Source organism: Zootoca vivipara, chromosome 2 (genome assembly GCF_963506605.1).
Source record: "Zootoca vivipara chromosome 2, rZooViv1.1, whole genome shotgun sequence".
Taxonomy (NCBI): domain Eukaryota; kingdom Metazoa; phylum Chordata; class Lepidosauria; order Squamata; family Lacertidae; genus Zootoca; species Zootoca vivipara.
This window is the reverse complement of record NC_083277.1, coordinates 95,359,420-95,374,925: the sequence shown is the minus strand read 5'-3', so window position 1 is coordinate 95,374,925 and position 15,506 is coordinate 95,359,420. Positions and strand designations below refer to the sequence as shown.

Below are 15,506 nucleotides of genomic sequence, written 5' to 3'. Positions count from 1 at the left end.
TAGTGCTAGCACAATAAATGGTGCCAATCTTTGCTTTTGCTTGCAACCCAGACTATTGCAACTCTGGCAATGAATTGGATGAGTCTCTGGTCAGTGCTGCTGCAGGCCACAAGTTCTGGGACAAAGAAGCTATGGCTGAAACCCACTCACACCCATTTTTTAACACAATTACACAACCGTGAGCGAAATGCGCGGGTTCCTCTGTTAATCAGAGATCAGAAATGATGAAATGAAAACATGGCAACCTTTGCACAAGCAAAGCTGAAGAACTGATTTTAGGCGCTGCTCTCCTGCCAAGCAGGGGGGGGGGGGAAACGTCAGGAAAGAGGAACTATGAATGACGGGAGACCGGACGCAAGTGCCTCCCCCGCCCCTTAAAAAAAATAAAATCCTCACTTTCGCAGAGCATGCCGGGAGATAGTTTAAGAGCCTGCGCGGTCCTTGCCAAACACTTTCAAGAAAGTTTTTTCCCGCCTTGACTCTGATTGGTCAAGGGGCAGAGGGGGTTTCCTTTTGATGGTCTGTGGAACGGCGCGGTCTGTTCTGATTGGACAGTGCTTCCCCCTGGGGATAAAAACTGCCGGAGCCGGGCGCGCGAAGGGAAAGAAAGGCCGGCGTTAGGTGGATCTGCCCGGGCAAAGGACTTGGAATCGGAGCCATGAACTGCCTGATGATGCCGGGAGTGCAGCCGGGGTCGCCCCTCAAGGCCCGCGGCCAGATACAGGCACGTAGAAGTTGGTGTCATTGTATGTGACACGGGCTTATTAATGGGAGCGGCTGATAGTTCTGAGGCTGGAGGTTCGCCTTTATATAGTGATGTTTTCGGGGCCCTTGGCTTTGCCAAGGAGAGGGAGGGAGAGGTTTTGGGAGTAGCAACCTCGATTGCGGAACTGGGGGTGCGAAAACGATATTCGCCTTTCCGGCTCCGAATGGGAGTAAAGGCTACGTGAGGGCGCGGGAAGGGCCCAGAAGGTCCCCTCTAGCCCAGCATCCTGTTCTCACGATGCAGATGGGAAGGGCATGGGACACAACCGCCATCTCCCCTCTTGGAATTCCTAGGATGTGGCATTTAGAGAGCTGCTCCATCTGATAATGGACGGGCTCTTGTAGGGATTACAGGCTTAAAAGGAGCTCAGTCTAGTTCAACAACCTGTTTCTGATTGCAGCCATTTATCTTGCAACCTGCATATTTGGTACTTAGCTTTAAGAAGAAAACATTCCTAAATCCTTTTCCCCCCTCCAACCTCTATAGGTCATCTTTGGACCCATGTTCTCCGGGAAAAGGTATGTACACTGCAGATTTGAAATAAGTGCTGCTATTATTTGTACTGGTAGTCTGGATGTTGGGCCCAGCACACCAGTTTTCTGTTAATTGGCGTGGCTGATCTGTAACATGGATTCTACAAGAGGCACAACTGGCCGGAGCTCTACCTGCTTGATCATCACAACGCTGCTGCTTCCTCCCTCAGTAAGCTAGGGGTGAAAATATATCAAGGCATGGGCTAATGGGCTGCAAATCCTCCAATGAGTGCAAAAGTGGCACTGTCTCCTATGCTGGATTTGCACCTTGCTTGCCCAAAAAAGTTTGCTTTCTATATAAAATAGGCTCTGGCCATCATTTGCTCTTACCAGAGCAAATAATGGGTTGTGCCACTTGGCAGACAAATCGAATGAAACTTTTCCATGCCCTAGCCCAGGCATAGGCAGCCTTCGGCTCTCCAGATGTTTGGGAGTACAATTCCCAACCTCCCTGACCCACTAGTCCTGTTAGCTAGGGATCATGGGAGTTGTAGGCCAAAACATCTGGAGGGCCGGAGGTTGCCTATGCCTGCCCTAGCCAATCAAGACTGTAGGGAAAGGAGTAGATCCCATGGACTGAATAGAGGCAATTGCCATTTCTTTACCCTTCACCTCCAAACTTATAGTGCTGCCTTCTTTAGAACAAAAGCCAATGTCTTAAAATGCAAGTCTATGCCAGAGCTGGGACGGAAATGTGTTTTCCATGATTGTAGGCATTGAAGCATTGAAGTGACTAAAGCAGTCAGTCGTGTGCTTTTGTAATTTCCCTCATGTAGCAGCTGCAGCTTTTTTGACTCACAATAGAGCCACATGTGCCCTTCTAGTAAAAGAGCTTGTTTCTCTCTGACCAGAAACACTTCAGTCTTTCCTGGTTTATGCTTGCCACTGGACATCTCCATTCTTGTTTTGCAGCACTGAACTCATGCGCCGGGTCCGTCGGTTCCAAATTGCACAGTACAAATGTCTGGTGATCAAGTATTCCAAGGACACACGCTACTGTGTCAATGGCGTCTCCACACATGACAGGTAAATTGCTAAAATGTCAGGGCCAATCTATACTGTGTATATGCTTGGGAAATTTCAAGCAGGCACACCATTTCCCACAGACTGTTATCTAAAACTGTTGGCACTGTAATGCTTCGCTATAATATATGACCTCTGGGGATTCAAGCATCTTCCCTGTTTAAAGTCTTCTCTCACGTAGCTGCTATTTAGATTCGAGAGCATTCTGTAAGTGCCACTGGAAACTGAACTCTTTGCCATGGAGTAGGCTTATAACCAAAGCATTCCAATTATCACAAATATTTCTGTTTCTATGTAGGAATACCATGGAAGCCTATTCAGCTTGTTGTCTCAAAGATGTGCATCAAGAGGCCGTTAACGCTGCTGTGATTGGCATCGATGAAGGCCAGTTTGTAAGTTCTTTTATCTTCTCTAAATAATGAAACATATGTTGTAGATATTTTTTCCACATTATGCTATTTTTGTGATATACAAATGACATGAAAACTTGGTATACTTGTTTGTCTAACATTATTCTTGTTTATAAAATAAACAATATATAACTAAAATAAATCTGGCTTGGGTCAACAGTCAAGCACTACCGCATAAGTCTGTTTCACAGATCTCTGGGGACTTGGGCTGCCATTTTATGCTCCCAGAATAAGCCCCTTTGAGTTCATTGGGACTTCTGAGTAGACGTAGGATTGCAGTCCTCTTTGACACAGAACAGTATAAAGGAACATGGAAGGCGTTGCTATGAATACCAAATACTGGGAATCGCAGAGCAGCGCACAGAAACTCTGTTTACCTTCCTGCCAGAATGGTACCTATTTATCTACTTGCACTTTGACGTGCTTTCAAACTGCTAGGTTAGCAGGAGCAGGGACTGAACAACGGGAGCTCACCCCGTTGCGGGGATTCAAACCACCGACCGTCTGATCGGCAAGCCCTAGGCTCTGTGGTTTAACCCACAGCGCCACCCACTAAAGTCTTCAGTTAGAGAACATGAGACGTGTTGGCTTCCTTAACTTCGCTTAAAACATAGGTGGGTTAAGGTACAGTTCTATACTATTACCTGGGAATAAGTTCCATTGAATGCTTATTTCTGAATGAGTATGTGTGGGCCAGAGTTAGCCAATGAGGGTGTGGCTACAGCTTCTGTCATCCTGACCTTTGGCTATGTTGGCTGAAGCTGATGGCAACTGTAGTTCAGTAACCGCAGGACATACCACACTGGCTATTCTCCCCACCCCATAGGCTTTCACTGTAAGAGTACCATGCAAATACTCTTAAGAATGTCATCGTCTCTTCACAACCAAAGAACTGGTTGTGTCACATGTAGTCCTATGAATTTCTAAGAGATACTTGTCCACTGTGGAGGAACCTAACTATTTCCCTCTGTTCCTGTCTAGTTTCCAGACATTGTAGAGTTCTGCGAGGCAATGGCCAATGCAGGGAAGACTGTCATTGTGGCCGCCCTTGATGCAACCTTCCAGAGAAAGGTAAACCTCTCTAAATTCTTAACTTTCTCTTCCGGCTGGTATGTGTCCCAACCCAACGAAGCATCTGGTTTCATTGCAGGCCTTTGGCAACATCTTGCAGCTGGTCCCTTTAGCAGAGAGTGTGGTGAAACTAAACGCCGTCTGCATGGAGTGTTACCGTGAAGCCTCTTACACAAAGAGGCTGGGGACAGAGAAGGAGGTAAGAGTCCACTGCACTTTCCTTCTTGGAAAGGTTCCTTTCCACCTGCGAGGCAGAGATGTGTCTGCTATCAATTTGACAGCAGGAAAGTGCTTTTTACCTGTTGAGTAATTAACGCTTCTCTCCTTCTTTAGGTGGAAGTGATCGGAGGAGCAGACAAGTACCATTCAGTCTGCCGGGTCTGCTACTTCAAGAAACGGACGCAGCAGCAGGCGACTGACGACAAAGAGAATCTACCGGGAGGAAATAAGCAGCTAGATATCGCTGGTTCCCGAAAGGCTTTGGCTGCTCGTCAAATCATGCAGTGGAGCCCATCACACTGAACTAGGAAAGCGACAGCCCTTTTCTTCAGTGGAGTTAATTGATGTGCTGTTCTTTATTCCAACTCTATACTGTTAAAAAGGTGTGTGGATCAAAGGACAATACTGGGGAAAGCACTAAAAAGAATGAACTGCTTTTAAAGGAGGAAATGAGGCTGGAGCATGTTGCAGAAGGTTAACAATTTAGGTGTGCTAAAAACTGAAAGCTCACCTCTTGGCGGCTTCACATTTATGGGGAAAGACTTCCTACTGTCACATAGAACTGGGAGTTTCCTCTGTTCACTAGCAGAACCTGTTTCCTAGTCAAACTAGAATATTTATATCTTAAAGCCATTGTCTCTTATTTCAGCAAACACCAGGGTCCTTGTTGAATAATTTACCTTAGAATGGCTAGTCTCTTTCCAAGTCTTTCACCCTTCTTGAACATGGAATATGGAACATAGTGTTCAACTCTAGACTAGACTGCCTGAGCAAAAAATATTTTCCTCAATTCTATGTGTATCTCTCTGATCCAACATCCAGCTACATGTTGAGTATATAGCATAGTTCTGTGAGGCTTCCAAACTAACAAACATTACTAATCCTGCATAAGTTATGAGGCCTCTGCTTTTCTGTAGAAGGGTTTGATAGATATAATGTGTCTCCAGAAGTGGGCAATAAGCAATTCTTATGTTCTTTGTAGTCTTGGCTTTAAGATTTTGTGTCCTGTGTCAGGCCTTTGATTTCCTAATTTATTCAGGATGGCTGGTAGCATCAATCATGTTCATTATATATGAAACTTGGGGCATGTACCTGTCGTATAACTTCTGGCAGTTCGATCTTACTGTCTTCTGCCTGATTAATGGTAGTAGCCATTTCTGCATTTGATTCAGCAAACCATCAATTTTGCACTTAAAAACATGCCCCGACTGCTCTGCTGCCACTTATGTTCCCCATGAATATTTGCTGTCTTCTTATTCATGAGGCTATTTTAATAAATAACTTAATACTGAATGTCGTTTTTGACCTTTTTTTATTGATTTCCACCATTTCACCAGGCTTCAGAGCAAGGTGTCTATTTTGTTTTTAAAGGCTACCCACTTTCAGACTGTAGGAGACATCCAGATCTCAACCCCCTCCTTCAGAAGTGTTGAAGATGACTTGCTTCTTGCTTGGAAAATTTTGTTATAGGACCACCACTGAAAATGCCCATACTCCTCCTCCCAATAGTACAGAACCCTTTCATGTTAAGAGCTGCACTGGGAGAAACAGCATCAGCTGCTTAGAGTGCTTGGTTGGCCAAAACCCAGAACAGCAGGAGGTGAAAAAGCCCGGCCTAAAAAAAGGAGCTGAGATAAGGTTTATACTTGTTTCTGTAGGTGCCAAGACCTTACACCACTGCTTTGCTACAGCCAGCATAATTATTTTCCCACAGCTAGCCCTCTGTCACATAGTGGGGTTCACACATAAACATCTCCCCTGAAGCCATGGGGAGGATGTATAATAAAAGCTCACATTCCAAGTGGTGGGAGTGATGAGGTTTATTTCTGCCATGGTACAGATTTAGAACACTTCCCAAATCCTCAAACAGCTTCCCATGTAGGGGGGTGGGTTGTCTCCTGTTCCCTTCCCACACACACACAGACAACGGGTACAGTTGGGAAACCAAGATAGGAGCTTTCCCAGAAAGGCTTGTAGGGTACCCAGGAAAGTGTGACAGTCTAAGTTTTGTGCAAGTGGGCTTCCCACCCCAACAGGCATACAGAGTAGTACACCCCACCCCAGCTATCTTTCTTCACTATTAGTATATCTGTGCAGATAGGGAGCTGGTCCCCTCCCATCTTGAACTAGGATTCAATTGAGGGAGGGAAACAAGACAAGGCACACAGGAAAAATTCAACATTGCTCAGTCCAGGACTTTATATACAAATTGTTATTTTAAAAAAAGAAATGAGGGGGCCTTTAGGCCTAAGCTTTGGCATCGGGTCCATCCAGCAGCAAGTGAAAAGCCGTAAGGAAAGCACTTCATCTGCACTATCCTATCTAGAAAGGCAGCACCATAGGAGCCATGGGAACTAACCCCCCACCCCACTCAGTGGCTGGCATGAGTCAAGGATGTAACAGCATCTACAGATAAGGCACAAAGTGGCCAGCAGCAAGGGTCCCACTACGATAACTGCAGTAGGAAGCAACGTAACGGGACGCTTGCCTTACTGCTGGATTAAATCTCTAGCTCCTGTTGTAGAGTTAGCTGAATATCCTCTGCATTATTTTATTTTTTTGCAACTATTATGCCTTGCACTTCACACACAGGCCAGAAAGAAAGCCTCTCCCACCCCTGAGGGGGGAGCGAAGTATTTCCTGCAAGAAGCAGCTTCCTGCAAGGGTAGAAAACAGCAAGGATACCCCAGAACCCAATACACACACACACACACATAGTTAAGCTGTGGCATTCTTACTCTTCACAGTAGATGCCTTTCCCCAACCCAAGCAAGTGAATCAATTGCACTTAGGTGGCTATTCCCCATGAGCTGCTTTAAACAAGTGCTAGTAGCAATCAGTACACAGGCGGAGGCTGATAGCCTTCAGAGTCCTCTCCGGTGCGAGGAGTGAAGGGCGGCTGCTGGTAACTCTCATGACCAACATTGGGGTAGCTTGAGTAGGGGGGCACAGGACCTGGAGCTGGGTCAACGTAGCTGTGGTCAAAATCTTGCACCCCCATGCGGTAGCGCTGAAGTGCAAAGGTGATCAGGAGCCCCTGTGGACAGAAACGAGCTATTAGCTCTGGCCGGCAAGGACCAGGATCGGTCTGTGAAGAGCTGGTCACATGCAACAATCATTTATACAAGCCATTCCTCTGTAAGGTAGTTTAGTAGTAGTGCTTTGTTTCAGATGGGAAGGCCAGGGAAATTCTCTGGCCACCTTGTGAAGCAATGGCCAGAGAGATCTGAGCTAGTTACTTGTTTTGAGCTCAGTTTAACAGGCGTGGGCAAACTTAATTATCAATTTCATAGCCAATGCCCAGTTCAGGGCTGGCACAGCCTACAGCCTGCCTGACTTCAACCTTGGACTTCCTTGGGCTTTACTCACCCATGAGAAGATGGAGAAAAAGCTGAAGGCAATTGAAGCACGGGCAGAGTCGGCTCCAATCAATACATCTTGGGGCGATGTTGATGCCCACTGGTTTGTCAGCACGCAGAACCCAATAAACCACAGAAAGGCCCAGAGAGCTGCACAGAGCGGGGAAAAAAGATATTTAGCAAGAATGGAAGGGACTGGGTGACTTATTAACAGACTATGAAGGCCTACTATAAGTCATGTTCTAAGGGCTGTATCTGATGCCACAGCTTCAGTGTCAAAACAGACTTCTAGGCAGGCAATACTCCCAGCTCTACCCCCAATGCGCCCTCAAACTTAGCTCCTGAGGCTTGGGAACCCTCTGGAGCTGATTTTGGGATAGGCTGCAGGAGGAGGGGAACATCCCATTCTGTTTGCACAGCACTGGATACAACTGTAGGTTTCTATTTCTTTTTGCTTACCTGCTGGTTATTCTGCCAGTCTCTTCAAATTTAACAGAAGCACAGGTACCCTTCAGCTGATGTTAAGGAGAACAACTTACCCCGGCCTGGTGCTCTCCAGGTGTGCTGAGACACCTCCCACTAACTGCAGCCAGAATGGCCCATGGTCAGAGATAGTTAGCAATATCTGGAGGGCACCCGGTTGGGGAAGCCTGCAGTACAGAGCACTATCATTCTGCTCCTGCTATCAACTGGGGCTACAACTGTATGATAAAATACCTGCCACTTGTGCTCTGGTTATCAGGAAATTCTACAGCTCCTCCAGACAACTTGTTTAATGAACATTCTTTCCAGCTTGCTTGTGCAAAACCTACCCTGCTTTTTGTCTGATCGTTATTGAGCATTCATTTATAATTTGGGGGCGGGGCAGTTATGTAACTATGAGCATTCATCCTGATTTGCCTGTGGGATGTTCCACGTCTTCCTGTTAGTCATTTGTTTATTTCACCCTTTTCAATGCATCACACTTTCCCCCCATCACTTCCAAACTACATACTGTATATTCCAGCGTATAAGACGACTGGGCGTATAAGACGCCCCCCAACTTTTCCAGTTAAAATATAGAGTTTAGGATATACTCGCCGTATAAGAAATACGACCCGGCGTTTAAGATGACCCCTGACTTTTGAGAAGATTTTCCTGGGTTAAAAAGTAGCCTTATATGCAGGAATATACAGGAATTTGTTTAATGGATTAATTGTTCTAGGCTAGGGTAACGAAGCACTTTAGATTTGCAGATTTAAAGTGCTTTGAAGTTCTGGTATGCACCTGAATCCCTCCCACAAAGCATTGACAGTCTGGAGGAGACTTTACACTGATCAAAAATTGGCATATTCTGCAACAGTCTCAGAAGGATGTGTGGGCCAAGTTTTGATTATTAGTTAATCTAGGCAGAGGCTTAGAATAGGAGTCCAGAATCTCCTGTTTCTCAAAGCAGAACAAACACTATCTAGAAGCCTCCTTAAAGAAATGTATGACATTTTTTTTCAAGGTATTAAGGCACATGGTGTTTATGTCAGGGAACAAAGGGGCACCAATTCAACGGCGTCTCCTCCTTGCCCAGCATCGCTCTTTACCAATAATATAGCATCCCAGTGTTTTTAGGAACACAGGCAGTCTCTCCTGGAAGACACTTTCATTCAGACAAAACAAGCCCTAGCAGGCAGCATGCCAGGGGAGCTGAGCTGTTCCAGACTCACATCATACTGAGAGCAGAACAAGGGGAGGCATTGTCCAGCTCTGCAAAGGGGGTGGGGAAAAGATAGAGGAGGAAGAGAAAATGTACAGTGCCTTGCCCTCCCTCCCCACAAGGACTTGTTTCATGTCACACCTCCCAATAAGAAATACCTGAGAAGCCCAGGTCGGCCATAACGAGGTACTTGCGATCAGTGGCATTGCTAATCTGTGGGAAGTAGATATCCACCATCAAGAAGAATACACAAGCCAGGAAGGCAATCACTCCGATGCCAATGCCGTAACGACAAGCATCCTCACTGTGGTTGAAGATGCAGAACAGCTTGTCGGAAGAAGGACGGTTGGTGTAGCCTTCACCAATGATGCAGGAGAAAACAATGAGTGCAAAAATCTGCAACAACAAAAAAGTACAATGCTACCCACCATCTTCCAGAGTAGTGAGGTGCTTCCGTTAAGGCACAAATCAAGCATGATTTCATTTATATCCCATCTCTCTGCCATCATGGAACCCAGCAGTGTACATGTTCTGAGGTGGTCACCCATCCAGTTACTGACCAGACCAGTTACTGCTTAGCTTCATGTGCTTTTTAACATCATAACTTGGGACCACTAAATCCTGAAATCCCACCTCTATGCAAAACATTACCCATGCAAGGTCCCAACCTGCATCTTTGTGCACAGCTGAGAGCTGCATTGCATTCATTCTGAACAAAGTACGGAGCAGCAGAGGCCTCAATAGTTCAAACCTCACCCTAAGGAAAAGAGGAGCAATAATTATAGATGGGAGCTAGACACCATACCAGCTAAGGAGTTTTGTTTGAGACCCCCTGGCACTGGAGATCGGTGCATCCCAGAAAGAGAACCATACAAATGGCTGAGGAGCCTTCCCTCGACTTTTCAGACAAAGCCACTTCAGGGTTCAGACAGAGCTCTCCACCTCCCCAACTAATTTTAAAGCTGTCATTTTCTCCTCACCAGTAACAAGCTGCTCTCAGCCACAGATCAAAAACCAAGCACGCTTGAAGTACACTTGCTCACCTCTCAAGAAAATGTCTTTCAAATGAGGCAAGCAGGACTCGGGCATGTTAACCCGTTAACATGACATGATTTCCTACATAACTTCAACCCTCCGTGCCTGCCTCCTCCCATTATAAGTACCTTATAATAATTTTAGATTGTCCTTAAGGAGTGCCATTATCGTCAGGATTTCACATCACCTCTGGAAGATGCTCCTAGAACCCTCACTGAAAACCAGAGGACTAGAAGCATAACTTTCCCTCAGAATGTTTGGAGCAGAGCTTCCCAAACTTGGGTCTCCTCCAGCTGGTTTTGGACTACAACTCCCATCACCTGTAGTTATCAGGACCAGTGGTCAGGAATGATGGGAACTGTATTCCAAAAGAGCTGAAGACCCAGGCTTGGGAAACGCTCTTTTGGAGGAACCAGCCATGAAAGGATCTGTCTTACTGGGTCTAGCAAAACTCGGGAGCCAGCTGCTTCCTAAGCAGTTTCGCTCTTCCTCTCTGCCAAGCAAACGCTCCATATATCTGAAGAGTTTCTCTCCATCTACAAATGCTGCCCATAGGGAAGGGCGTTCCTCTTTCTGTTACAGACCCAGAAGCCTTGAGCAACCAGCTCGTCAAAAGACAAGGAAGGCAGCAGCCTAGCTCCGCTCAAGGCCTATCAGCTGACAGCCATATGACCACCATGCTGCTTCTCCTCAAACAACCCGCAATACAAAGCGGTGGACTTTATTCGGCAGAGTTGCCCAATCCCAAGCAAGTGAATGGGAGCGAGGCAGTGGCCGAAGGCGGGCCGACAACCAGAAGCGTCCCCTGCCTGGTTCCCACGCGCGGGGCTCCCCACCGGCCAAGAGAGACGGGGCACAGCGCGGGAGCCGCGCCGCCAGGGCGCACCTGCCGTCTGTATGCGGCTTCGGGGGCCAAGAGCGACCCGTCACCAGCCCGAACCTAACTGGATAATTTCCAGAGGACTTGGCCACGCGTCTTCTTCAGAAGCGGAACAAGGAGAGACTCCTCCTAGCCGACGCCCGGGGTGGCGGCGGCGACGGCGGCTTCCGTTGCCTCCAGCAGGTGTCTCCATTCCCGACGGCACTGCATGACACTGCATTGCTCCGCCTCAGCTACTTCCCGTCCTAGGGTGCTGCTGGTGGCAGGAGACACGGCCCAGGTGCCTAACGGCCCCACCTCAGCTACGCCAGCTTCACCTGGGCCACTAGCTAGAAGTGGCACCCTGGGCATTAGCTCGCCCTCCTTCGCGGCCAAGCGTGTTGTGGGCGCGCGCGCACCGACTTGCCCGGGGTGCAGTGGGGGCTGTTTAGAAAGGAGCCGGGCGGCCTCTGCAAAAGTTCAGAGCCCAACTTCCGCGCTGCGTTACGGAGCCCCAGCCCGACGCCACTCACCGCACTCAGAATGCGCGCGATGACCTGTGGCTGCTGCAAGAAGCGCCACGGGTCGAACGTGCCGCCCGCTTTGGCAGCTCCGTAGGCGCCGCCGCCGCCGCCGCCGCCGCCGCCGCCGCTCTCCATGACTCAGGCGCCGCGCTCTGCTGTCCCGCTCCCGGCCCGGAACTCGCGATGCCCGCCTCGCCCCGACTTGTGTTTGTGTCTCCGCAAGCCCCGCCTTTCCACTCCGCCCCCAGGGGAGGAGAGCCGACCCGGGACCATGGAAGCTCGCCGGGTTTCCTGCCTTGAACGGCTCGCTGGAAAGCGGCGCTGGCTTTTCGTGCTTGCGCACCGGCTGCAGCGCACTTCGCAGGCTGGGTTTCAGATTTATGGCCGCTTGGAACTAAGGTGCAAGCCGTACTTCAGGGATAGAGAGTATCGGGCGGGCCCGAGCTTTCCCCAACCTACAACCCCTCTGCCCAGGCTACACCCCTCCTCACCAGCGCCGTTTCATATCCTCTTCGATGTTGTTGTTTTTCCTTGCACTTTCAACTTTGACAATGCCTCTTTGCTCCTCTGGATGGAGGACTGGGACCCCATCAGCGGTATACAATAAGATGTAGTCCACTAAATAATTCCGCCCCCCCCCAAAAAAAATCCTGGGGACTATAGATTATGAGTGGTGAGGGAGGTTAGGAGACCCCCTTTCCCCACCAGAGAGCTATAATTCCTAGCATCCCCTATTCCCCTAGAAGAGAGATTGAATGGGGATTGTAACTTTATGATAGGAAGAGGAGGTCTCCTAACAATGCTCAGCATTTTTAACGGACTACAGTTCCCAGGATTCTTTGGGTGAAAGCCACGACTGCTTAAAGTACTTTACATGAATAATACAGATAGGCGTCAGAGTGTGGCGTGTGCAAATAGAAACTAGTCTACCGTACAAAGGAAAAATATAAAACCATATTTCAGCCTGTTTTTGCCTTAGATCTTATTTGGGGGCACAAAGGCATGAAAACGTCAGTTCCTCATTTACTTACTACAGTAGTTGGTCTTTAAGGTGCTACTGAAGGAATTTTTTTATTTTGCTTCGACTCAGACCAACACGGCTACCTACCTGTAACTCATTTATACTGCCCCATGCTAATAGAAAAGGACTGAGAACTAGAAATAAGGATCTGGACATCAACTTAAATCTCCTACTGCATCTGCTCTGGAAGGTTGGGGAAACACCTAGGACAGATTTAGGTAGTGCACAGGGGAGGGGAGGGAGTGAAGTCCCTTTGCACTGGTAATAATCCTTGTGCTAACATAATGCAACCCCATACATTTTAAGCATATGGCTTCCCTTAGAGAATTATGTAGGGCTGCCATATGTCCAGATTTTCCCTGACATTATGGGATTTTGAAGGCAGAAGTGACATCTGGGGGAAATTTCTGTTGTTTTTTTTCATTTTCGTTAAAAAAAAAAGCTCAACAATTTATGGGAACTAGTTCGATAAGAGTACTGGAAATTGTAGCTCTGTGGGATTAACTTGCAGTTCCATGGTATTGTGTGCTTATTCAATATAGCTAATACTGTAAATGATTTTATTATTAATTATAGAGAAAACCAGAATTTTGGGCATATAGAATCATGAGACTGTGTAGTCGGTGTTTCATAGCTACGGTATAAGCAGCTAAAGCTTACAGAGCAAGTGGAAGTGATACCTGGCACATAGCAAATGTGTGGGCAAGATTTTAAATCTAGAATGGGTTCGCACGGGGTTCCAGCTGCAAATATGAGTAAGTTGCAGATTTCAGCAATAATATGCTTGGCTAGGATATTTTATTACCACAGCCTAACAGATGTCTAGACTAATGATAGAATTGTGGAACAAAATGGGGGAATACTGTGTTAGACAATAAGATTAAGTAATACCGGTATGTTCTTGCCTGGGACAGCAGGGCAAGAAAATGAGTCAGAAATTATCATCAAGGTGAAGATAGAAATATAGGGGGAAAGACACCACAAGTTGAATGTCCATAGTAAAAGATGAAAGGTTGTCGTTTGACAGTTTCAGGAGAAACTGGAGGAACTTCTAGAGTGTAAGTGATCATAGAAGCAGGAAAAGAAACCAGACCCAGACAGTGGGATTCCCCCAAAGAACCATGTCAGTGGAAGCGTTGCACAAAGGTGCTTTTCCGAATCTCTTCCCATTCATGGGCCCTCTCAAATTGTCTTGAGGGTGTGGGGGGAGAACCCTTAGAACAGTGCACAGGATGAATTCTTTCTGGTAAGCTGAAATGTTTTCTCAGAACATTTTTAATAGTGCAGTGTTGAATTCCACCCCGAGTGGAATTCTTGAGACAATCAGACGTCACCCATGCTTGCAAGCTAAGAAACCATTTCACATAAGAACAAGTAGCTTTGTAGGTGTTGCTTTTTCTTTTCTTTGTCTGTGTTTGTAGATTAATACAATTTCAAAATCGTTTTGAACTTGTCTGATTTATGGCTATTTAGTTCACTTGATGGGGGACCCCAATGGACTTCAGGCTTGCACTTTTACGCAGGGCAGTAGGATCCCTGTTAGAGAGTGTTGGGGTTATACTATTTTTTAAAAAAAACCCTCCTCAAACAAAATCCGAGTAGACCACAGGAAGACTTTATTATGATTATACTACACTCTTTTCTTGCACCACAAAGGTAGCTGAAACTAGCATAGATTCATTGTAAAAAACCAAGCTGTTGAGAGGTTTGCTCTGTGAAGGATAAAACGGATCTAATTTTTATTTATTTTTTAATTAAAAATTGAAACTTAGAATCTCCTAATGAACTACAGTCCCCTGAACTAGAGTGACAAAAGGAGTGAGTATTCCATATTTATTTCTTGGCAGAGAAAAAGAAGATGGGGGTGATAATTGGGTGGGATTATTACAATGGATGGAAAACACCCAGGAAATCCAATTTCTTGCCACAGCTTTGTCCAAAAACAACAACGGAGACAACAATCCTAAATCTGTCCTAAATCAGAGAAGAAGAGCTGAATGTGCTATTCAGCTCTCAGAACTGATGTTTTATCTGCACAGTCCTGGCCCATTTGTTTGTTTGTTGAAATATTTCTGTTCCACCTAAAATTCCAGAGGGAGACGAAATACGGTCTTAGCTGCCCTAGGAAACAGAATCAACGTAAGTAATGTCTGAACGATGCATATAAAACAGCAGTGAGGAACCTGTTGTTGGACTCTTGACTCCCATCACTCCATCCAGGTCTAGTGTCACAACAGGGATAATGGGATATGTAGTTCCCCCACCTTTGACAGAAGGCCAGAGATTTCATTTGCTGAGGAGGAACAGGAAGCTTTATCCAGCACTGGCCCAGTACAGGGAACAAAGAATAACCATTCAGTATAGAGTAGCCCAGCCAGGTCTCTCAGTAGAAACATGGCAAGTGCCAGAGGTTGCCATAACCCAGACTTCCTAAGCCCATTCACCTCCTCAGAGCCATTGCTGCCTTCTTGACCTTCTCTTGGCATGGAGACCAGCCAGGTCAGAGGTAGCGGGGCACTATATTGAACTTGGTAGAACACTGCACCAAGTGAGGCTGTCCCCCATATAGTTTCCTGTGGTGGAAAAGAGGATTACGGGTTGTTCTCTTAGTTTATATACCCAATTCTCCTTCACACCTCTTGACAGTTGGAAGACACCCATAAGGATACGGTCAGCTGTCGGGTGAATAAACCTCAGCCCACATCCTCTGCAGCTGTTTCCTAAAGGGCAGATTTTATTTTCTTTGTAAGCTGTCACTTAGTGCCTCTAACTCATTATTGCTAGTACTATCCCCTAGTACTAGCTCCCTCGGCCTATAGATCGAAATGAGCGCTGCAACCCCAGAGTCGTCCGCAACTGGACCTAATGGTCAGGCAAAATAAAAAAATTCCTTCAGTAGCACCTTAAAGACCAACTAAGTTTATATTTTGGTATGAGCTTTCGTGTGCATGCACACTTCTTCAGATACACTCACGTGCATGCACACGAAAGCTCATATA

The 15,506-nt window shown here is 46.7% G+C and overlaps 2 protein-coding genes across 2 annotated transcripts; one reads left to right on the top strand and one right to left on the bottom strand.

The window, feature by feature from the left end:
- The first annotated feature begins 494 nt into the window (after positions 1 to 494).
- TK1 (thymidine kinase 1) lies at positions 495 to 4,353 on the top strand. The gene is made up of 7 exons (XM_035104223.2): positions 495 to 724; positions 1,253 to 1,284; positions 2,212 to 2,325; positions 2,621 to 2,714; positions 3,714 to 3,803; positions 3,883 to 4,002; positions 4,137 to 4,353. The coding sequence occupies exons 1-7, from the start codon at positions 659 to 661 to the stop codon at positions 4,323 to 4,325; spliced, it is 705 nt and encodes a 234-aa protein (XP_034960114.1). The 5' UTR covers positions 495 to 658; the 3' UTR covers positions 4,326 to 4,353.
- A 1,471-nt stretch (positions 4,354 to 5,824) lies between these two features.
- On the bottom strand, positions 5,825 to 11,621 carry SYNGR2 (synaptogyrin 2). The gene is made up of 4 exons (XM_035104224.2): positions 11,496 to 11,621; positions 9,227 to 9,464; positions 7,392 to 7,531; positions 5,825 to 7,059 (listed from the first exon to the last, which is right to left on the bottom strand). The coding sequence occupies exons 1-4, from the start codon at positions 11,619 to 11,621 to the stop codon at positions 6,859 to 6,861; spliced, it is 705 nt and encodes a 234-aa protein (XP_034960115.2). The 3' UTR covers positions 5,825 to 6,858.
- Between the last annotated feature and the right edge of the window lie 3,885 nt (positions 11,622 to 15,506).

What these genes read in the sequence shown, in the direction of transcription:
- TK1 (XM_035104223.2), top strand. Translation starts at nt 659, where the DNA reads ATGAACTGCCTGATGATGCCGGGAGTGCAGCCGGGGTCGCCCCTCAAG. An exon ending in AGGCCCGCGGCCAGATACAG is followed by an intron (nt 725 to 1,252) that starts GCACGTAGAAGT and finishes CAACCTCTATAG; the next exon opens with GTCATCTTTGGACCCATGTT. An exon ending in GGCGTCTCCACACATGACAG is followed by an intron (nt 2,326 to 2,620) that starts GTAAATTGCTAA and finishes GTTTCTATGTAG; the next exon opens with GAATACCATGGAAGCCTATT.
- SYNGR2 (XM_035104224.2), bottom strand. Translation starts at nt 11,621, where the DNA reads ATGGAGAGCGGCGGCGGCGGCGGCGGCGGCGGCGGCGGCGCCTACGGA. An exon ending in TCGCGCGCATTCTGAGTGCG is followed by an intron (nt 9,465 to 11,495) that starts GTGAGTGGCGTC and finishes TTGTTGTTGCAG; the next exon opens with ATTTTTGCACTCATTGTTTT. An exon ending in GGCCGACCTGGGCTTCTCAG is followed by an intron (nt 7,532 to 9,226) that starts GTATTTCTTATT and finishes CGCTCTGTGCAG; the next exon opens with CTCTCTGGGCCTTTCTGTGG.